Below are 24,844 nucleotides of genomic sequence, written 5' to 3'. Positions count from 1 at the left end.
TCTAAACTAATATATAAATCTAATCACTTGACTCTCTGTTGCGAACGCCCTGAGAGAAGCCGAAAACCGAAGGAAATGGAAGCTGAGGGTACAAAGAGCCACGAAGGGCTTTCAAGGACACGACCTTCAGCAATGAAGTAGAAGAAGAATACAAATCTACAGTGGTTTTTACGGATGTTCCGTTATAGCTACTGAACCATGCATCCGATTGACTTGAAACTTGGTATCCATGTAGAAAATACATGTACTTAATGGATAGGCTAATATTTATATGAATGTTGGACTCCCTACACCAGTTGCGGGGGCGTTAATGATGAGAACCTTTGTGAGGGTCAGACATAATAATATTAATTTTAAATGCCCAGCAAAGCGGACGGGTACAGCTAGTAATTTATAAAGAACTTAAATACCTTAACGTTTGTTTTAACTTTAAAGATCTTTTGCGAAACCTTTATTGTCGTTTTCATATCGGTAGACCATACAATCGGTTAGACAGACATGTCATTAACAGTGTAACATTAAATAAATACATTGAGGTCTTTACCTCATGTAGGTACACGGTGGCATTTACGTGATAATCTCTCTGGGTTCCGGCTACCGCTGAGCTGTTCGAGTTTTACATTGTGGCAGAGCTAAATATAAAGCCTTAAACCTATAATAAGGGATACGACAACTGCTATACACTATAATTAGGACTTCGATATCTCAAGGTTAATGACGCCTTTCAGGTTGGAATGTCTTTCTAGGCCCTTGAAAAACCTACAAAAAGATCGGGCCGTAAGCTAGTTTACTTAACGGTAAAGCAGTTAAATATATATTTATAAAAATAAATCCATACATACATATTTGACCTTGTTAAGGTAAATTGGAATAAAAATAATTATCTAGAAATCACCTAAGACATACGATACGAACTACGTACGATTTCTGATAAATAAAAAAACCCTGAAGTTTTCTTGAATATCCTAAGTCGATAATGTGTGAACGACCTAAGGTAATGACCTCGCAACCTTGACATCCGAGCATTAGCATACGAATTATGGTTACGTCAATCGCTACCAGAAGCACAGAGGAAGAGACGTTGTGGTTAGCTCTAATGTATTCAAACAAGTAAGGCAGGAAGCTCCAGAGAAACACGGACCGTAAGCATGCTATTTTTTTTATTGCCCCTTGTAGGTAAGCATACGGCCAACCTAATGGTGAATGGTTACCGTCGCCCATAGACTTAAGCAATACTAGAGACAGAGCCAAGCCGCTACCTATCAAAGCATGATTCTATGTCTTACTTTACCGTAAAATCAAAAGGTAACATGAATAATATCGATATAATCGATGTATGTAGTTCTAAATCATGCATCCGACTGTCGATGGACATTTATTTTGTTGTTGGCAGTTTAGGGTTGTCTGCTGCAGCGCCGGCAGCGTGCGTGTAGTAGTTCCAAAAAATCGATGTTTTTCGTATAATAATCGATAATCGTATTCGTTCGATTTTAGTAATTACTAATGAAACACGATTGAAAACTGATTCGCCATAACGCGAACGTCAATATAATGCAGGTTCATTTTCCGGATTGCTGGTAGATTAAGGGGATATTCCAGCTACACGCGGACGGGTAGGTGAGCTCGCTGGCTCAACCTGTGAGAATTAGCTAACACTAACCCTAGCAAGAGTAGTGCTTCGCAGAATCTACCAGCAGATTCCAGTCGCAACCCACTGAAAAGATCCGGCGAGAAACTCAGTGAGTGACGCAGGTAAAACTAAGCCATGATAAGTTTTAAGAAGTATGCTCGGCATTTTTTTTTCTTCATTTAAATAACATACTATATATTTACATACTATTACGATTATTAATACTTTTTGCATTTAACAACGCAGGCTAGTCAATACGGAAAAGCCTTTAATAAAATTATTAATGCGACAAAAGTAATACATTAAAAAAAATAAAAATCTGTAAACTTCTGGATGCGTTTCGGTTTGAAGGGTGGGGCAACCGTTGCAACTATACTTGAGACCTTAGAACTTATATCTGAAGGTGGGTGGCGCATTTACGTTGTGGATGTCTATGAGCTCCAGTAACCACTTAACACCAGGTGGGCTATGAGCTCGTCCACCCATCTAAGCAATAAAAAAATAAAAAAATAAATCAGCGGTCCCTTGTTAATATCTACCAGACAGATACCACTTTAAAATGGTCACGTGCCCCTAAAACCACCTACAATTAAGCAGGGAAATTGATTGGTTAACCTACACAACCTACACAACTATAAGAAAAAGTTAAAAATTCATTTAGAAAAGGCATGACTCTGGTCTATTATTATTATTATTATTATTTTTTAAAAACAATCACGCCACGTTAACTGGTCCCGTGATAAGTTCGTAAAAAACTTGTGTTACAGGTACCAGATAACGGAAATAAATGTAAGATTTTTATGATACACATACAAATGCTTTATATACATCCATAACCCTAGAAAATACATTTATATTTATCATACCAATATCCTCGGGATTCGAACCCGCGACCCCCTTGTGTAGTGACCATGTCACTTACCACTACACCAGACGGCCGTTTATTTATTCATTTATTTATTAAGTTGCACCAACAAAGTGATCATCAATACAAAACATTGAACAATTGACAAAAGTTCATGGCAGATGTCACCTCAATTATAAGTGCAATCGACAGTGCATTAACAACAAAAATAAATAAAAAATTATATAACTGAGATTTGATTACATTTGATTGAATGCTTAAGATTAATTTATATTTAATTGGGAAATGATCCGCGACAGATTTTTCCTGTAAGTTGTGAGACAATTAGAAAAAATATCTATTTCATCACTTAAAATTAATTCAGCGCAATCGGACAACTCCGAAGGAACACTGACGGAGACCGCGCTACCGTGGACATTATTGTAGTCCCAAAGGATTCTGTTCAAGGGAGAGTAATAAGCACCTAAATTCGAACGAGCGGGCTTTCTTATAAACGGTTTATATTTCTTCGTTCTTGGTATTATTATAATTCATTACCGCCTGTGTTGCCTGAATAAATAAATATTTACTAACAGTCACGCCACGTTAACTGGTCCCGTGATAAATTCGTAAAGAACTTGTGTTACAGGTACCAGATAACGGAAATAAATATAAGATTTTTATTATACACATACACATATTTAATATCCATCCATAACCCTGGAAAAGACATTTATATTTGTCATACAAATATCTTCCCTTGGCGGGATTCGAACCCGCGACCCCCTTGTGTAGTGACCATGTCACTTACCACTACACCAGACGGCCGTTAACGAATAACGAGAAATTATCGAAAACGATTATTTAAAGTACCTAATAGCGCGGTATAATTACAAAACTTGTCCCGAACACGGGCTCAGTTGCAAACTAGTGCTGTGTAGGGCGACCATGGCGCAACGCTTGTTACATTTCACGAGTATCAATTGAACGTGTTAAGAAATTGTTATATGAATCAAATGTCTTTACTATCCATAAACTAATGACTACAAGGCCACTGCGTTGGTATGTGACAAGGCTTTTCTTTTAACAGGAGTAATATAGAATATATGTGTTAAATATATAAAGATGAGTTCCTTAAATTTAAAAGTGATGACGTGTAATCAGGAGTTGGGAAGCTAGCCGTTGGGAAGCCGTTGTAACTATACTGAGATCTTAGAATTTATATCCTAAGGTGGGTGGCGCATTTACGTTGTAGATATCTATGGACTCCAGTAAGCACTTAACACCAGGTGAGTTGTGAGCTCGTCCACCCATCTAAGCAATAAAAAAAAGCTATATTAAAATTATTCCCATCGGAAAGGCACTTGTAGAACAAAGAATCTAGACTTGCATCTCATAATCGTGAGCGGCGGCAATATTCCCTTGGTAATCTATATATTAATACGTGAAGCAAAAACTTTGTATCCCTTTTTACGAAAATTGCACCGTCGGAGGAGTATGAAATTTCCCACACTTATAAAGAATATAGAGAATGCTACGTTTTCTTTTAAATTATGCATAAAAATACATTAAATCGATAAAAAAGCATTACACATGCTACCCTGTATTTGACACACACACGCCTATATCATATTATATACTCTTTTGTTTATCGTTAAAGTCTATGGCCAAATTAAGAATAGATGATATTGTATATCTTTAATATTGTTTGTGTAAAGTGTAGCCTTGACGAAATGTGTTATCAAAAAAGTATAGTCTTGGACAATAGAACCATAATAATGTTCAAATTTATAATTTCAATGAATTATAGTCGAATTCCGACTACTGGGGGACCACTAGTTTTGGGTTAATCACACTTATTTGATTATGACTTTAATAATGTATTTCTGCAAAGATACATTACAGTATTCCCTTTGTTTTTCTCGATACTTAGATATAATTAGAGCGACTTTTACGGCTTAGCATTGTCATTGTATTGTTTCCGGCGTTTTGAATACATTACGTTATTCATAGTTGCCGATAACTGTATGTCAGTCAACCGAAGCTACATTGTAATACAAAAAAAATAAAAAAAATCGCATGTATTATCTTCGCGACATACTAACACGACCTCCTTAGTGTTTTTTTCCCCTACCTAATCGTTGGTAGCCTAAGGGGCTATTCCAACTTCGCGCGTACTTGTGGGTGAGCTCCCATGATAACCCACCAGTCCCACCTAGACCCACCAGTCCACCTAGCCTTTTTTATTTTTATTGCCCTTGTAGGCAGATGACCACACGGCCCGCCTGATAGTGAGTGGTTACCGACGTCCATGGACTTCAGCAATGCCAGGGGCAGAGCCAAGCCGCTGCCTACCGCAAAATCCTATAATAAAAATAGCCTGTGCTCAACCTGAGAGAATTGTTAACACTAGCAATAGCAATGCTGAATATACTACCGAATCGGAATCGCGACCCACTTAGAAGATCCGGCGAGACACTCAGTAGATTGTGTCTATGGGCTATTTCGCAGAGTCGACTTTGACGAGCTAAAAGCAGGAGTGGATCCCGGGGATCCGACAAGATATGTTTTGAGCGATGGCGGCTTTTCTTTGCCCCGTCGCTTGGAATATGTATGTAGTTAGCATTGGCTCCTCAGTCTTCAATTACTCTGCATAATATTCTTTGGTTTCCTCCAACGTAGAGGTTGCTTTAATTACATTCTAAATTACTCATGGTGATAACTTGTTATAACATTTCAATGTATTTACCGTTAATTCGCCTTCTTTGATCTCTCTTTTTAAAGCTCGTATTATTAAAAACCGTATCGATGGCATTGTTAAAGTCATCAACAACCGGACAAGGTAATACGTTCTCTCGATTATATACTATGTATTTTTACACATTACAACTTTTAGTTCTTAGAACAACAAGAGTTAGCTAACAATAACGATCGCGTCATTATCTCGATTGCCATTTTAGGCGTTCAATTTTCACTGCGAAATTAAAAAGGATAATTGACGCGAGATTGCGGCCCGCCATATGCGTCTCGCTGTTTTATTTACACACAATAATTTGTCTTGCGCTGTCGACTGAGTCACAGTTAATTCGGCTGTGGATTTGATTAGGAATTCTTGTTGGTAATAAAGTCGCGGAATGTCTAAGGAGACTGCAAGGTTGTGGGTTTGTTTCACAATCGATACGTTGAACTTTCTGAACTAGTGAAATAATTGAGGCACTTAATCGCATTTAACAATTACATTTAACATTTCTTAAATAAAATTCGTTTTATCCGTCAGTGGGACAATGGCAGAGGACTTCTCCATGCTAGTTGACGCTAGACATGTGTTAGGAAATAACAAACTCGGGATTAAATTGCATTATCCATAAAATTAATTTTAAAAACATTTATGAATTAAAAACTATGCCTTAACAGCAATCCTAACTAAAATTTAAATCACTTTTTCCCATTTTCTCCTATGCAGTATATTAAGACGAAATAGTAAAATTATTGTTCGTCTTGAGTCTTTGACACATTCTTATGAATTTTCTAAATTACGTTGAATTGTGACTTTACATAAATCAACTTAACCTGGTCTCAAATAAAAAACCGATATGTTATTAATTCAATTTTATAACATAAACGAATGTCTTGAAGTGGATGAAAATTACCTTGAATTAATTATGCCGTTACATAAATCAACTTGTCCTGGTCATCTATTAAAAGGCGTTTCAAAAAAAAAAACCGAAGTTATTAAATCATGGCGACACTAGTTACGCGCGCGCGCATAACAATGTCAAATAAACAGTGAAAGTGCGTTGAAACATTACAAGTTTAATAGGAAGTGACGTCACACAGTATTTCTTTTGACAATTCATAGTTTAACGTCTGCGAGATCTGCACCATGTCGCTATATAAGCACGCTTTTTAACGATTACGACATGAGATTTAACGCATTAACTTCGAAAGTGACATTATTTTCATGTGCGAAATGTATGCGACGAATTTCTTTATAATGTTTCTTTGTACTTTAATCTATCTATATATATATAAAAATGAATTGCGGTTCGTTAGTCTCACTAAAACTCGAGAACGGCTGGACCGATTTGGTTAATTTTGGTCTTGAATTATTTGTAGAAGTCTAGAGAAGGTTTAAAAGGTAGATAAATTTATATGAAAATGCTCGGAATTAAACAAAAATAACAATTTTGTTTTTCCTTTGATGTGTCCCCCGTCGGACGGATTCCTTTTGTTTGTTTTAAGTTTTAAGCTTATTTTATACAAAAGCTTAGGTCTTTTATTTATCGATTGAGGCACTACGAAGTCTGCCGGGTCAGCTAGTGAGAAAATAAAAAGTGTTCGCGTTGCGCGCCGTGTGATTCCGTAACAGCTCTCCGAAGCGGTGTATTATAAATGAAATCACATATGACATTCAATTAACTCAAACTAAGATGTTTTGGGCTAATCACGGGAAACACGTTCGAGACGAGAGCACCAGAAATATATAATAATGTCACATTTTATTGTATTTTTTCCTGTACTCTTTGACTCTCATGATAATTTCAAAATAGCATTATCTTAAATAATTTTAAACATTATAATGATAAGTGTTATCATAGACATAGATTAGACATTATTATTTTATACAAATTTCATGTTGCTTTTAAGGGCTTTAAAACGTTTTTAAAGTGAACCGAACCAAAACTTAAAATAAACTTTTTTTTATCCTTTATTAAATCAGAGCTATAATTATTTGTATTGGCATCGGTCATTGGTGCAAGTGTATATTTTCAAGTTAAATGGATGTCTTGAAGTTAATGAAAATTACATTAAGAGACACACATTACATAGATAAATCAAACTAATAAAGACATTACACCTATACCAGACATTACAACTATAAAGACGTTACAAAAGGTAACCAAAAATATTTTTCGAATTTGCACACTTTTTTTTCCCTACCTATGCCTAGCCCTGAGAGGCTATTTCAGCTTCTCCTTGACGTGTAGGTGAGCTCACGGGGTTTAAACCGGGGGAGTTGCTAACACTGGCCCTAGCAAGAGCAGCGTTTTATTGCTGTATATGAGACACTTTGAGACATGGGGTCGTAGTTCATCGAAGGCGACTTTTCTGCCACGGGCTCCGATAGCCACTTAACATCGAACGAACTGAAATGAGGATTATCATAAAAATGGCTACAAATCAACCTAATATTAAAACTTTAGGTAAGCAAAACCTTAAACATTAAAATTTAATATTTTTTTATCCTAACTAAACCCATGATAAAATTTGAGGCTTAGAATGAATTTCCACCTGTTTCTATAATGATATTTTCACGTTTATACCCATACATTATTACATCAAACTTGTATCCAAGGAGAGCGTGTGATAAATATGTGACCCTGTTCAACCACAAACTTTAATGTCATGGGACCGTATATATAATTATTGTTGACGTGTGAATGTGTGTAATTAAAAATACTATTTTTTTACTTTAATGTGAGATATAATTTGTATGATGATATTTTAAGCGGTAGAAACTTTAACTGGTGGTAGGACGTCTTGTGAGTCCGCGCGGGTAGGTACCCCCGCCCTGCCTATTTCTGCCGTAAAGCAGTAATGCGTTTCGGTCTGAAGGGCGAGCAGCCGTTGTACTATAAACCTTAGAACTCATATCTCACGGTGGGGCATTTACGTTGTAGATGTCTACGGGCTCCGGTAACCACTCACCCTCAAGTGGGCCGTAAGCTCGTCCATCCACCTAAGCAATAAAAAATAAAAGCCCTGGTCCGATTTCAGAAAGTCGGTTCGCGATTCAGTTTCAAGTGGAAGGCATTATCTAATACCACTTGGGAAGACTTAATGTGGTCAGTGACGATGTGGAGTCTATAAGCTCGTCTATGCGAAACATATAATTAAATGGCGCCACTGTCAACCAAGGGACAAAAATATGTATGCCGTATGCTCATCTACCTACACGAGCGATAAAAAATAAATAAATAAAGTTACTGGTCATGCTTGGACCACTTGGATTATCAGCTCAACCATAGAAACTGTACATGGTCAGATATTGTAATAAGTTGACGGTATTATTATTACCAGCGCGTAAATTTGGTATCATATGAGAGATTAAAATATAATAATTATTATTTTCGACATATCTCACACAATCGACAGCAGGTCATGTGTATTATACATATTATATACTTTAATGCAGTGAGCGTCAATACAATTATTTTTTGAATACAAGACATAAATTCAAAGGTAATGTTGCCACATCTATTACTAGAGTGGACTGGCAACACATAGTATTTAATTCGCGCTATTTTTGGCTATTCATAAGATTGTTTGATATTTGCAACGCGTACACACTTTCGCCAGATTGTGCAAGAATAATGTAATGTTAAATGTGGTTTTTTTTAGCTCCTTTAGTTGTGATTGTATTTTGTAATCTATTGGATTTAGAATTACATTAAAAGAAGGTTTATTAGTGAAGCTTCGTAAGTATAACAAAGTTTTGCCTATACGAAGACCTCAGAGATAGGATAGTTTTTTTTGGTCCTGCACAATAGGCACTATGAATACGTGCTTTAAAAAAAATTCTGTCTCCGACCAGGAATCGTCAATATTGTCTCGGTCACCGTCCTCGCCGAACCCGGCGGAACCCCGGAAGGGCTCGACGAGTGAATTAGCCCACAGACACAGCCCACTGAGTTTCTCGCCGGATCTTCTCAGTGGGTTGCGTTTTCGATCCGGCAGTAGATTCTGCGTTAGGGTGAAGCTAAAATAGTCTCTCAAGGCTATCAGTATAGGTAGGAAAAAAAATTGTATTCAGGCAAGTAGATGGACATAGTAACCAAGAACTTTTAGCCGACCATGATGTGTTAATTGTCATCGTCCTATCTACTTCCCTTGCAATCCTATAACGCGATTCGGTTTCAAATACAGATTAGTGATTACGTCAAGTTATTTAAGACTTCGATGCTGTATCGCGGGGTATAGAATAGAGCTGGACTATATCTAGCTGTAAAGACTCAAACTCTATGGTTTTTTTTTTAAAGCAACAAATCGTCGTTATCAAACCCAAATCTGCTATGTGCACTTTTTGAGATTTTTACTTTTTGACCTTTTCGTATAGTTCACAGCCCTGTCTACCGTATAAAAAAACTGTTATGTGTCTATAGCTTTAATATTTGTCTATAGCTTTCATTTGATACAGTTCTTAAAAATTAACTTTCATATAAAATTTTATACGAAAATGTTTTTACTCATTAATTCCAAATAGAGTTTTTGCACATACCAGATTTCGGTTTGACAGCGACGAAATGTCATTTGCTTTCAACATCCAAAACTCAGTTACTCAGCATACATTACTACCTTAACAATATGTCATTACAGATCGGTCACAACATGACATTATCTCGGTAACGCTTGTTATCGATAATTGAGTTTAGACTCTATTGTGTATCATTCGACGACCGTGACCTTTAGCTGACGTCGGCCTAATGGACTTAAAATGCTGAAGGTAATTAAAGATTAGCTATCGGAAACTACATAAGTAACAGAGCTGCGGATTAGCGCTTGTAACTCAGTACTTTCCAGTCACCGCCCTCGTCGAGTCCTTCGTCGCTTGCGACGAGTGAACCCATAGACACAGCCCAGTTTCTCGCCGGATCAGAAGAACGCGACCCATTGAGAACAATGAGAACAATGGGTCGCGTTTCCAATCCGGTGGTAGATTCTGCAAAGCACTGCTCTTGCTAGGGCCAGTATTAGCCACACCCCCGGTTTGAGCCCCGTGAGCTCACCTACACTTCAAGGAGAAGCTGAATTAATAGCCTCTCAAAGCTATCAGCATGGGGTAGCCGTTGTAATGGGGTAGCCGTTGTAACTATACTGAGATCTTAGAACTTATATCTCGAGGTGGGTGGCGCATTTACGTTGTAGATGTCTATGGGCTCTAGTAACCACTTAACACCAGGTGGGCTGTGAGCACGTCCATCCATCTAAGCAATAAAAAAAAAAAGATAGGGAAAAAAAATCTTACTGAATTAGTGAACGCGACTGAAACCGCGTAGCATGTTATTTCACTTATAACTTTGACAAAAGCAGCGTCATATTCGACGTTTTAGATTTTGGCCATACAAGCGCATTGATAACCACGAAATCTGGCATTAAGTCCGCCTTTATACTGTCTAGTATATAAAGTTATAAATAAATATATAATATAAATCTATATTATTGGACCTAATAATACTACTTACAGGATTACGCTGATTCGCAATACAATTTAGGTTTCATTTTCATATCTCATGGCTTCCTGTTAATGTCTATGGTCTGCAGTGTACGAGCAAGCGCGCACATTATATTTTACATTGAAGTCATTCATTTTCGAGTCACTTTATGTACCGCCATGAGCAAGGGCATATGAGCAAGGCGTCGGGCACTCGCATAAGATCATTTGTATCTTATCAATCGATCAGTTAGCTTATCAATAAATAATTTGTTAAATCATTAGAGTTGTTATCAGTATCTCATCAGAGGGCTTTACAAACTTCAGCTAACTTTTCACGGTTGCAAGCAAACTTAATAATAAATTAACAATTGGCTTCCGTTTTTTGATCCAGTAACAAATTGAAACATACATCATCTATATATATAAATATGAATTGCTGTTCGTTAGTCTCGCTAAACTAGAGAACGGCTGGATCGATTTGGCTAATTTTGGTCTTGAATTATTCGTAGAAGTTCAGAGAAGGTTTAAAAGGTAGATAAATATGAAAATGCTCGGAATTAAATGAAAATAACAACTTTGTTTTTGCTTTGATGTGTCCCCCGCCAGACCGATTCCTTTTCTTTGTTTTAAGTTTATTTTACACAAAAGTTTAGGTCTTTTATTTGTCGACTGAGACACTACGAAGTTTGCCGGGTCAGCTAGTAATGGATAAATAGCCAATATCGTTGATCGCACATTCTATAATAGGTACTTACCAATAAATCGTAATTATCACAAGCACGAGACACAGATAATCAGTGTTTTTTTTCCATTAATATTCATTGCTGTAATTAATCCTCAAAAGTGGATCAAATTCGAAACATAACAGATGTTATAAAATTGATTAATGTATTTGATTACATTTTTTATTTCATATACAACCTTGGAGTTATTAAAAGAGATCATTTTACTAACTAGTTTGATACATATTTTAGCGGTCTAACATGAGTTCGTTAAATATTACTTAAGATTTTATTAACAGCTTTTTAATAATTTACATTTTTTGTTATATTCGTAAAAACGTATTAACTGTAGGTATTCGAAAAATATAGGGCTAAAAGATTAAGTAGAAGGCAATGGGTCAGAATCTTTTGGCGGGAACGCGAGTTTATTTTTTAATTTTATTTTTTAAGTGATTTTATGACCTAGTACCTAAAACCTTTAAGGTCGTGTCTTATTTTAATTTCTATTCTTATTTTTATGAAAAATGATAAGATGGAGTGAAATGAAATGAAATGAAGTGTAACGAAATGAAATGAAGATGATTAGTTTGAGACATTAATCAATTGGGATGAAATTAAATGAAATGAGATGAGATGATATGGGATGAAATAATAATATAATCTCAGTAAAATGGTGGTCATTTACTGAGATTTTTTCAGTGCACTTTTTGTGCACAGGATCCCGAGAAGCTACGTCCAGCGGCTTTGTTTCATTTTCCCACATTTGTGCACTTCCACAGATATTAAACCGTTAATAAACCACCGTTATTACACATTTTAATCTGAAGAAACACTCAATAGACGAAATAAAACAAATCACACAACTTCACTCCTCGCGTTCCCGCCAAAAAGTCCAGCTTAGTTTCTTTTGGACACAATACACAGACTATTAAACTAGTTAGAGATAACACAGGGTTTTTATTGAAAATTTAAAAAATCAAGAACCGATTAATAAACAGACAAGGAAATGCTATACAATAGTTCAATGTTCCGACGCCATTACAGTAATATTACAAAATACATAATAAAGAGTAAATAAAGACAGTAATAACACACTCAGTTAACGAGAAATAAATCACATGTAATCTTAAGACAATTTTAAAATTTGTGGAATTACGTCACTCGAGTTGACATACAGGATTGTTTTTTATTAGAACCACAATTTCAGAAGCCAACTGAGATTAAGCGACCGTGGACATCACCATTAATTAAAAATAAACTGAATTTCAACTAAAAGCCACCTCGGCCGTTTCGATAATCGGCACGTACCGTGTTCACGAGTGCTCACGTTCGATAGTCTATTGGCAAAGCAAACTTATGATACCCTGGTGAATTGAGATATTTAAATAATTTACTACTACAACTAGAAGCCGATCGGTGATAGACATTCGATTTGTGGCCTAAGCACATAACTCTCGAATGTTTCATCTTTTACCTTTTTTTTTATTTGTTTATATGGCGACGAGTCAGTTGAGCGCCCTGTGGTGCAGGGCATGATAGAGGGCACAAGACCGCGCGGCAGATCACCGTTACGATGGACCGACCGAACAAAGGCAGCTCTAAGCGGTCCCGTTAACGAGTGCACAAGAAGGGCGCTGTACGCGAGGAATGACGACGTCTGGTGAAGCGCACCACCACCCGAAGTGATGACCACGACCACTCTGCCATGAGTGCATGCGACTGAGAAGAAGAATATGGGTGGATGAGCCCACAGCCTACTTGGTGTTAAGTGGTTACATAGAAATCTATAACGTAAATGCCGCCACTCACCTTGAGATATGAGTTCTAAGGTCTAAATATAGTTACAACGGTTGCCCCACCCTTCAAACCGAAACGCATTACTGCTTCACGGCAGAAATAGGCAGGGTGGTGGTACGTACTCGTGCAGACTCACAAGAGGTCCTACCACCAGTAATTACGCAAATTATAATTTTGCGGGTTTGATTTTTATTACACAATGTTATTCCTTCACCGTGGAAGTCAATCGTGAACATTTGTTGAGTACGTATTTCATTGGAATAATTGGTACCCGCCTGCGGGATTCGAACACCGTTGCAACGCTCGATACGAATGCACCGGACGTCTTATCCTTTAGGCCACGACGACTTCAAGATTTAACTCGAAAGTCTTATAAAATTTCATAACTTCGCTCTAATACCCTGACCAGTATCACGAGGAAAAACATATATTTTGAAATGAACTTTATTGTTAATACGGTTTGCTATTTAAGTGTTTTATTGGTTTTTATAATAAAAAGTTATTTTTTACTAAATATTTGTTTGAACTCAATGAGGTAACATAAAGAATCGAAAATCGCAACCTTCTTGTTAATATTACAATCGATTCGGCCAGTATTAACCGGAATAAACAAACACATTCGGAATCCGTACATCCTTAAGCCGCTATTGTAATTCCTGCGATATAATCCATTTACATAAACAGTACGTACACAAAGAATTCTAAACTAGTCAATCTATATCAGTTCAGATTATATTCTGATTCCGTGATTACTTTCGCTGTCACTCTTGCGATATAGGGTTGGTGGACCTAACAACGGAGCTCCCAAAAAGTTTTTTAAATGGGAATCTTCATTCGCACCGTTATCAATTGAAATTCGATCGAAAAAGATACACAAAACTATAAGACACGGGAAATAGAATGCTAATTGGTTTCGTTACTACCGCGTGTGATGATTTGTGATCTAAAAATGATCAGCTGACTTAGTAATCAATAGAGTCTTATTGTCAGAACATTGTATATACAGATTTTATGAAACTAGTTAGTGAAGTCAACTTCCGTGAACTATTACAACTATTTTCCAATGTTCCGTCCGCAGCATTAGCTTCGATTTGTATGCCTAATGTTTATTAAATATCCCCTAAGGGTGCTGTGACTTCCCGGTCGTGCGCGGTGTTCCACAGGGGTCGGTGCTCGGCCCCCTTTTGTGGAATATCGGGTATGACTGGGTACTGAGGGGTGCCCTCCTCCCGGGCCTAAGCGTAATCTGTTACGCAGACGACACGCTGGTCGTGGCCCGGGGGGGGAGTTTTGCTGAGTCTGCTCGTCTTGCCACCGCTGGGGTGGCGCATGTCGTCGGCAAAATCAGGAGATTGGGCCTCGACGTGGCGCTCAGTAAATCCGAGGCCATGTGGTTCCACAGGCCCCGGAGAGTGCCACCTGTCGATGCCCATATCATGGTTGGAGGCGTCCGTATCGAGGTCGGGGTGCAGTTGAAGTACCTCGGCCTCATTCTGGACAGTCGTTGGACCTTCCGTGCTCACTTTCAGAACCTGGTCCCTCGTTTGTTGGGGGTGGCCGGCGCGTTAAGCCGGCTTCTGCCCAACGTGGGGGGGCCTGACCAGGTGACGCGCCGTCTCTATACGGGGGTGGTGCGATCAATGGCCCTATACGGGGCGCCCGTGTGGGGCCAGTCCCTGGCCGTGGGGGTAGCGAAGCTGCTGCAACGGCCGCAACGCACCATCGCGGTCAGGGTCGTCCGTGGCTATCGCACCATCTCCTTCGAGGCGGCGTGTGTACTGGCTGGGACGCCGCCTTGGGTCCTGGAGGCGGAGGCGCTCGCCGCTGACTATCAGTGGCGGGCTGACCTTCGTGCCCGGGGCGTGGCACGTCTCAGCCCCAGTGTGGTCAGAGCGCGGAGGGCCCAATCTCGGCGGTCCGTGCTGGAGTCATGGTCCAGACGGCTGGCCGATCCTTCGGCTGGTCGTAGGACCGTCGAGGCGATTCGCCCGGTTCTTGTGAACTGGGTGAATCGTGACAGAGGACGCCTCACTTTCCGGCTCACGCAGGTGCTCACTGGGCATGGTTGCTTCGGTGAGTTCCTGCACCGGATCGGAGCCGAGCCGACGGCAGAGTGCCACCATTGTGGTTGCGACTTGGACACGGCGGAGCACACGCTCGTTGACTGCCCCGCATGGGAGGGGTGGCGCCGTGTCCTCGTCGCAAAAATAGGAAACGACTTGTCGTTGCCGAGTGTTGTGGCATCGATGCTCGGTGACGACGAGTCGTGGAAGGCGATGCTCGACTTCTGCGAGTGCACCATCTCGCAGAAGGAGGCGGCGGGGCGCGTGAGAGACGCACAGGCCCGCCGCCGTCGAGCGGGGGCCAGGGAGGCGGATCTCGCCCAAGCCCTGGCCCTCTAAGTGTTTCGGGTCTCCCTCACATGTCGGCCTGGGGACCGACGAAGGGGGCCTAAGAAGACGACGTGCAAGCTGCTCTGCACGCGTTTTATGCATGAGCATCCGGGTGATGGAAGGCCGGCTATCCTCAACCCACGCTGGTTCTGACCCAGCGGGGTATTCCGTAGGATAGACCATTCTAACCGGCGCCATCTAGGCGGGCTTCGGATAGCCTGCCGACCGAGAGGGCTGGTGGTCGTGGCGCCGACGACCGCCAGTCCGGCGTCCCGAGGGGGAGGGTGATGGGAGAGATGTGCTCCGCACTAAACGCTTCACTTTCCCCCCCTTGCCTTTTCATGAGTTTTGTCTCATGCGAGGTTTGGACGTTGGTTGTTGAGAGACAGGAGGTTTTAGTCGGTTCGACTCCGACATGCCCCGCCCTCCATCCCCAGTGAAGGGCGGAAGTCCGGCGATTTCCTCCTGACAAAAAAAAAAAAAAAAAAAAAAAAAAAAAAAAAAAAAAAAAAAAAAAAAAAAAAAAAAAAAAAAAAAAACAAAAGGGTGCTGTGACGACACTCTTTACCGCTCAATGCTATCAGCATTGGTACCGCTACTACTGCTGCTGCGCTGGCGCTATGACCCCGAAGTGGGTCTTGGCCTCCAACAATAAACTTTGCCATTGATCCCGGCGTTGCGCAATACCTTGCCAGTCCGACACTTGGAGCTCACGTAAATTTCCTTCCACAGCGTCAGACCAGTGGTACTTGGGCCTCCCTATGGGGCGGCGTCCCTCCGGTACACCCGTTTCACAGCCCGATCAAATCAAATCAAATCAAATCAAAAAATTTTTATTCAACATAAATGAAAGTACATACTTGTTGAACGTCAAAAGAACTACCGCCAATTCACAAGAACTAGCCTCCGTCCTGAGAAGAATTGGCAAGAAACTCAGCGGGCATGTTTTTTTTTTTTTTTTTTAATAAATTATTATTTATAAATTTTTTAATATTACATTATTTTTTTTAAATATGAGTTTTTTACAATGAGTATTATAACGTAACAATTACTACAATATTGAAATGCCCGGAGCGAGCAACTCATTCCCACTTTGTGCAATCTTCTAGATAATCATTGACTTTATAGTAAGCTTTATTGCACAGATGTTCTTTAACAGTTTTCTTAAACCTATGTATATGTAGGTTCTGAACATCTTGTGGAATTTTGTTGTACAGGCGCACAGACAAACACCCGAATGAATTTCGTATCTTATGTAACCTACTCATCGGCACAACAAGCTTGTGTTTGTTCCTAGTATTTCTATTATGTATGTCCGACTTTTTAGGAAACTCCTCAATATGTTTACGAACATACATCAAATTTTCAAAAATGTACTGGGATGGCATAGTGAGAACTTTAATTTCTTTAAATTTCTCCCTCAGGGATTCCCTTGAGTGCATGTTATAAATAGCGCGTATAGCTCTTTTCTGCAGAATAAATATCGTTTCTACATCGGCCGCATTGCCCCATAGCAAAATGCCATAGGACATGACACTGTGGAAGTAACTAAAGTAAACTAAACGAGCCGTGTCCGCGTTTGTTAACATTCTAATTTTTTTTACTGCGTATGCTGCAGAGCTGAGCTTACTCGCCAATTTATGAATATGAGGTCCCCATTGCAGTTTGGAGTCCACTGTTATACCAAGAAATACGGTTGACTCAACAAGCTCCAATGATTCCTCAGAAACAATTACATCACTATCCACTTGTCTCACATTTAAAGATGGTTTAATACATTTTAAAGTAAATTTAATACATTTAGTTTTCTTACTATTCAATAATAGGTTATTGATACGGAACCAATGAACCACACACGAAATCGCATCATTCACTTCGTCATAGACTTGTAATTGTCGTTTAATTTTAAATAATAAAGATGTATCATCTGCGAATAATACGACCTCGTGTCGGGACTCAATAAAACTAGGTAAATCGTTTATATATATTAGAAATAAAAAAGGACCCAAAATGGAACCCTGAGGTACACCCATTTTCAACAAGGTACCTGAAGATCTATTACCTTTCACATCTACTGTTTGTATCCGTCCTGATAAATAGGAAGTAATAAGTTCCAATGCACCATCCCTAATACCATAGTGATGTAGTTTCCTCACCAATGTTTCATGTTCAACACAGTCAAATGCTTTGGATAAGTCACAGAAAATTCCAAGACAATCATGTGATTCCTCCCAAGATTTAAAAATATTTTTGACTAGATAAGCACCTGCATCAGTTGTAGAGCGACCCCTGGTAAACCCGAATTGTTTATTATGAAGCAGGTTATTTGAATTAAAATGTTCTAAAAGTTGTGTCAAAATTATTTTTTCAAAGATTTTACTCAACGTAGGGAGTACTGAAATAGGTCTATAGTTAGAGGGGTCATCAGTACTACCAGATTTAAAAAGAGGAATCACTTTACTATGTTTCATTAAGTCAGGAAATACACCACACCTAATACAATCATTAAAAATACTAGCAAGATGAGGAGCAATAATGTCTATTACAGACTTCAAAACCTTTACTGATATTCCCCACAAGTCAGCTGTATTTTTTACATTAAGGATCCTCCTCCATACGCACTACATGCCCGAACCATCCGAGCCTCCGTGCCTTCATCTCCCCCAGAATATTTGGCTCTATCATCAGCCTATCAGCATAGGTAGGAAACAAAAAAACAACCGCCACCTTTTTTTCATCCTACCTATCCTGATAGCCTTGAGAGGTTATTTTAGCTTCGCCCTAACGTGTAGGTGAGCTCGCGGGGCTCAAGCCGGATTGTTGCTAAAACTGGCCCTAGCAAGAGCAGTGCTTCGCAGAATCTACCACCGGATCGGAAGTTGGATCCTACCATAAAGGAATTGAGGAATACCATTGCTTTAAACCAAAGCTCTTTTGCGTATGTGTACCGACTTTTAAACGGCGATTAGGAGATTCACTGGAGTATGTCCAGTAGCGTTATCTATGTATTATACTCGCTTACTGTCAGCCGGCATTTGCGAATGGTAAGGCGCATAGTAAGGTTAACTGGAAGAGCCTGCTCAACAATAAGCCCATTGTACATTAGTGTTAAGTTCAATTTTTCCCATTATATTTTCAGAATATTTTCGTTATATTGGTGTACCTAAGTGCAATAAAGTAGTAAAAGTATATAAGTAAGTAATAGTAATAGTAATAAATAAATTGGAACGTAACTTCACAGATAATATCAACTTGAAACATGAAGTTATAGTCTCAAATACTTTACGTTAGCTGACAGATGAAAAATTAGTTAAAATACAAAAAAAACCTGTAGCTATTTCCAACCTCTCTCAATACTCAACTGTCAATACTCATAGACAATATTACCTTCAGACTGATACAAGCTACCGCAGTATATTATGATCACAATGCAATATTTTTTTTAAATTCCTTCAATATAAAAAAAATTAAAAATATAATCAATTTAGACAACCCTAATAATAAAGTATTTCAGACGACTTTTCGTTATGGTAAGCGCGTACTGCGACTTAGAAAGCTGTACAGGAATGGTTTTCACTTTTACAAGTTAAATAAGAGACGGTGAGTGAGGTCACGTCATCCCGGGATCAATGCCTTGAATACGGGAGCTATGGAAACCTGAAGCAAACAAAGAAGCAAGCTGGCGGCGGATGTAGCGAGTCCCAGAATTGTTAAAACAAACAATTGCAGTCAAAAACTTACATATAATTAATGTTACTAACTTTTTATTTATTTATTGCTAATATGTGTGAACGAGCTCACACCCCACCTGGTGTTAAGTGTTTACTGGAGCCCATAGACATTTACAACGCAAATGCGCCACCCACCTTGATAGATATAAGTTCTAAGGTCTCAGTATAGTTACAACGGCTGCCCCATCCTTCAAACCGAAACGCATTACTGCTTCACGGCAGAAATAGGCAGGGTGGTGGTACCTACCGGCGCGAACTCAAGAGGTCCTACCACCAGTAATTTTATTTGAATATGTATACATATGTTTGATTTTCATTATCTTCAATGTTTCAACGATCAACTTCAAAATTTACACGGACATCAAGGACCGATTACCTGGACCTATACTAGTAATCTCGAGGGCGTTTTCTAGATTCGTTGCCTTAGTAGGTGAGCTCACGGGGCTCAAACCTGATGACGTAACTAACACGAACCCTACTAGTAAGAGCCGTGCTTCGCAGAATTTACCATCGGATCGGAAACGCGACCCACTAAGAAAATCCGGCGAGAAACTCAGTGGGCTGTGTCTGTGGATCAATTTACTCGCCGAACCCTTCGACGCAAGCGACGGGTTCGATGAGAACGATGACCGGTGCTTGGGGTACCTAAAAGCACCGTGTGTAGTGGATCGGGAGGATCCGAGATGTCGTCAAGGACCGATGACAATGCATTAGTTTTACAACTTCGCTTTGATATTTTCACCAGTAGATTATGACGAAGAAGATACAAAAAGAGACGTTATTAATTGTTAATTCGGTTTGCTATTTTAACGTGCTTTTTTTAGTTTTTTCATGTACATTTATTTAGTACTAGCTGACCCGGCAGACTTCGTATTGCCTCAATCGATAAATAAAAGACCTAAACTATTGTATAAAGTAAACTTAAAACAAACAAAAGGAATCCGTTCGACGGGAAAAACAAATTTGTTATTTTTATTTAATTCCGAGAATTTTCATATTTATCTAACCTTTTGAACCTTCTCTGGACTAACACAAATAATTCAAGACCACAATTAGCCAAATCGGTTCAGCCGTTCTCGAGTTTTAGCAAGACTAACAGCAATTCATTTTTATATATAGAGATTATTTGTTAATAGGTAATTTGACCTTGAAACTGTTAAAAATCAACTAAACGCAAGATAAAGATAAGATAACTTCGAAATGAGGATATCATAATTACACACATAAGGTCATAAATAAATTTAGAAAGAGATCCATGTTAATATGTAATAGTATCCGTGAAACTGAATTTTATTTCGAACAATAATAAGTTATTTATTTAAAACCACTGTTAAACAAATCAAGGGCGCTAATGAACATTAATTATTTATTCGTTATAAAACTTACAATCCTTGGTCCGTGTAATTGTGCGAATGTTTTATACTAAATCTTCTCACACGTATCGAAATTAACTTAAGAAATATTAAAAATGTATTTCATAAAACAAGCAGCCATTGTTAAGAACACGTCAGAAGCGTGTTGACCATGATTTTTGTATAGAAAAACACATTTTTTGTTCGTGACCCACGATTGATAAATGGAAATATGAAAAAAATAGTTTCGTTAGTGCTACGGCGAACATAATCAATACATATGATTGTAATGGAGTCTTTAAATAATATTTAACTATATCCTCTGTTTATAGGACTGGCAACACAGATAAAAATGTAACGTAAAAGATGGACGCTGAAGAAAATTAAAATGAGTGATTTAAGTATTCAATTATAGTTTTATTATAATCAAAACAATGACTGAAACATCCACAACAAGCATGGTGTCAGAAGTGGGGTTCCTGCCACTTTTACCCAGTATGGATTTCAAAGGTAACCTTGCCGAAAATTTCAAAATGTATCGTCAAAGGTTGGAGATATATTTGTCTGCTAATGGCCTTGATGACGCCAAAGACAAAAGAAAAATATCAATTCTGCTGAATTTTATTGGCGAAAACGGAATCAAAATCTACAATTCTTTCAACTTAAACGCATCTGAATCACATACTTTTGAACACGTGCTCAAAAAGTTTGAAGCGTACTTTGAACCAAAGAAAAGTCTAACTATAGCAAGGAACGAGTTTTTTACTGTTACACAAGATGAAGACAGGTTGGAGGATTACTTTCAAAGAGTAATAAATCTCGGTATTCAATGCGAACTTGGAGATCTCAGAGAAGGGTTGACAGTTGGAAAGATAATTTCAGGGTTAGACTCCAAATATAATAATCTCAAAACACGATTAATGTCGGAAGACGATAGTAAATTAACATTAGATTATGTTATGAAATACTTACTGAGTGCCGAAACCTCTAGAAAATATATAGAAGAAAAAACAAATTCAAAGGACAGCGATGAGTCCTCCATCCTATATGTTAATAAAAAGTCAATAAGGAACTGTAGAAACTGTGGCACATCTCACAATATAAATAAATGCCCAGCATACGGCAAGGAGTGTCTGAAGTGCAAGAAACTTAACCATTTTAGTAAAGTATGCAGATCAGCCAAGAAACCAAATTTTTATCATAAGCAAGTCAATGTCCTTGAGGATCCAGATAAGAACAAAGAGGATGAAGCTGAAGGAGATTTCTTTGTTGGTTATGCAGGCAATGAAATAATTCAAGATTTTACAGTCAATAACATCAAAATTCCCATCAAAATGGACACTGGAGCTGCATGCAACGTGATAGGGAGCGAAGTATGTAAATTAATTAATATAAAATCCTCAGAAATTTTGCCCTGTGACAAAAAGGTCATTCAACTAGATGGAAAATGTGTACCAGTCAGGGGTACTTGTTGGTTGAATATTATTCATCCTAATAGCAAAAAATACACTGTTAAGTTCATCATAATTGAAGGAAATATTCCTACTTTACTCGGGTGCAGAACATGTTTAACTTATAATTTTATTTCAGCAAACACTAACCTTGTTAACATACATAATGTGACAGTTGGAAAAGACACAACATTCAATTTAATAAAAAAATTAAAAAATGATTTCAGTGAGCTCTTCAGTGGAGGTCTTGGTTGCATTCCTGGCACAGTAAACATTCAGCTGAGTAGTGAAGCAGTCCCTACAGTGCAGGCTGCTAGACGTGTTCCATTTGCATTAATGCCTGAACTGCGCCAAGAATTAGATCATATGGAGGCAATAGGGGTTATTGAAAAGGTAGATAAGCCCACCAAATGGGTAAATAACATAGTGCCTGTTAGAAAAACGAATGGTAAATTACGAATATGCATAGATCCGAGAGCATTGAACAAATACATTCTGCAGCCTAAATATCAATTACCAACTCTAGATGAAATTAAAAGTAGAATGAAAAATGCCAAAGTATTTGCACTACTGGATGCGTCAAATGGCTTCTGGATGCTAAATTTGAATGAGGAAAGCTCGGATCTATGTACATTTATAACGCCATTTGGGAGATATCGTTTTAAAAGATTACCCTTTGGTATTAGTTCAGCGCCTGAAGAATTTAGCAGAATAATTAATCAAATGTTTGAAAATGTTGAAGGAGTCATTCCATATATTGATGATATTTGTGTGTATGCCCAGTCAGTGGAAGAGTTAAACGATAGGCTAAGAAAAGTGTTACAAATTGCTCTAAAAAATTGCCTTAAATTAAATGAATCTAAATGTAAATTCTTTATGTCTGAACTTCTCTTCGTAGGCCATAAGTTCACAGAAAAAGGTGTGTCACCAGACCCTGGTAAAGTGCAGGCAGTAGTGAAAATGGAACACCCTAAATGTAAAAAAGATTTGGAAAGATTTTTGGGAATGTGTAATTATTTATCTCGTTTCATTCCAAATTATTCTAAGTTAATAGAACCTTTGCGTATCCTAATGAAAAAAGATACTGTGTTTACTTGGGATAGCAATCAGGAACATGCAGTTGAGAGATTGAAAGAAGCTTTATGTAAAAGTCCATGCTTAGCTTTTTTTAATACCAATCAGGAAATAGTGTTGTCTGTAGATAGCTCATCAACTGCAATGGGGGCTGTAGTTCTTCAAAATGGTAAACCAATTGCATATGCATCCCGAGCACTTACATCCACAGAACAACGCTATTGCCAGTTAGAAAAGGAGATGCTGGCAATTTATTTTGGCTGCCATAAAATGCATCAATATACTTACGGCCGCAAAGTACATGTTGAAACAGATCACAGACCACTTGAGTCACTGTTTAAAAAACCTTTGTATAAAGTGCCAGCAAGACTACAGAGAATGATGTTAGCTGTACAGGGTTATAACTTGCATGTTAATTACAAACCGGGTAAATTATTATTTATTGCTGACACATTATCTCGTAGTTGCGCTGATACAGTAGAGCCAAAAATGAAACAACTGCACGACAATATAATCTGTCATGTTAAACTACAAAGAGATTGTCTACCTATATCTAATGTACAACTAAAAAGAATACAAATAGCTACTGCTTCTGATGAAATACTGAAAATGGTCATAACATATGTTAAACAAGGATGGCCAAAAAACATTAAAGACGTAAACAAAGATTTAAGAAATTATTGGACTTTTAGGGATGAGTTAGGTGTGCTAGATGGTATAGTATTGAAAAGTAATCTCATTGTAATACCAGAATCCTTAAGAACTGAAATGATGCAAAATATTCACCAAGGTCATGCTGGGTTAAGCACTTGTAAAATGAGAGCCCGATCATGTATTTTCTGGCCAGAACTAAACAACGACCTGGAACTATTTGAAAAACAATGCAAACCTTGTATGAAGTACCACATAAATTTACAAAAGGAACCATTAATTCATCACAGCATAGAACAGATTCCTTGGTACAAGGTTGGCATTGATATTTGTACCCTGAATAATAAAGATTATCTGGTATTCATGGATTATTATACTAAATTCATTGAAGTATGTAAACTAGATAAATTGACAAGTGATTGTGTAATAGTGAACTGCAAATCTATTTTTGGAAGGCATGGCATACCATCATTTGTAGTTACAGATTGTGGTACACAGTTTACGTCAGAGAAATTTAAAGAATTTGCTTTTTATTATAAATTTGAGCACATAAAATCAAGCCCAAAGCATTCTCAATCAAATGGGTTAAGTGAAAGTGGTGTAAAAATATTTAAAAATATTCTAAGAAAATGTAATGAGGATGGCTCAGATCCATACCTTGGTTTGCTAAATTATAGAAATACACCTAAACCTTATATGCCATCGCCTGCACAATTATTGTACTCTAGAAACTTAAATTCACTCATACCAGTACCTAGAAGCACACTTAAGCCTAAATTGTTTTATTGTGACAGTAAATATTATAACCATTTAAACTCTGTAAAAAAGAATTATGACAAATGTGCAAAAGAATTACCCCAATTAAAACTTCACCAAGAGGTATATTTCAAGAAAACATTAGATTCAAATTGGCAAAAAGGAAAAATTATAAAAAATTGTACTGAGCCCCGTTCTTATTTAGTAGCTGATAGTGAAGGAAAAATA

At 38.1% G+C, this 24,844-nt stretch overlaps 1 protein-coding gene across 2 annotated transcripts in view; it reads right to left on the bottom strand.

Annotated features, from left to right (window-relative positions):
- The window catches only part of CPH28 (cuticular protein hypothetical 28), a 60,794-nt gene that overhangs the window by 5,106 nt on the left and 30,844 nt on the right, over positions 1–24,844 (bottom strand). The window contains exons 1-2 of one of the 2 annotated variants that reach the window (XM_062671304.1): positions 20,719–20,839; positions 12,886–13,130 (exon numbers count right to left, since the gene is read on the bottom strand). Coding sequence (XP_062527288.1) covers positions 12,886–12,945 — 60 coding nt within the window. The 5' untranslated portion in view covers positions 12,946–13,130; positions 20,719–20,839. 2 annotated transcript variants of the gene reach the window in all.

The sequence above is a fragment of the Bombyx mori genome, chromosome 12, assembly GCF_030269925.1.
Source record: "Bombyx mori chromosome 12, ASM3026992v2".
NCBI classification, from domain to species: domain Eukaryota; kingdom Metazoa; phylum Arthropoda; class Insecta; order Lepidoptera; family Bombycidae; genus Bombyx; species Bombyx mori.
This window is presented reverse-complemented; position numbering and strand designations above follow the sequence as displayed.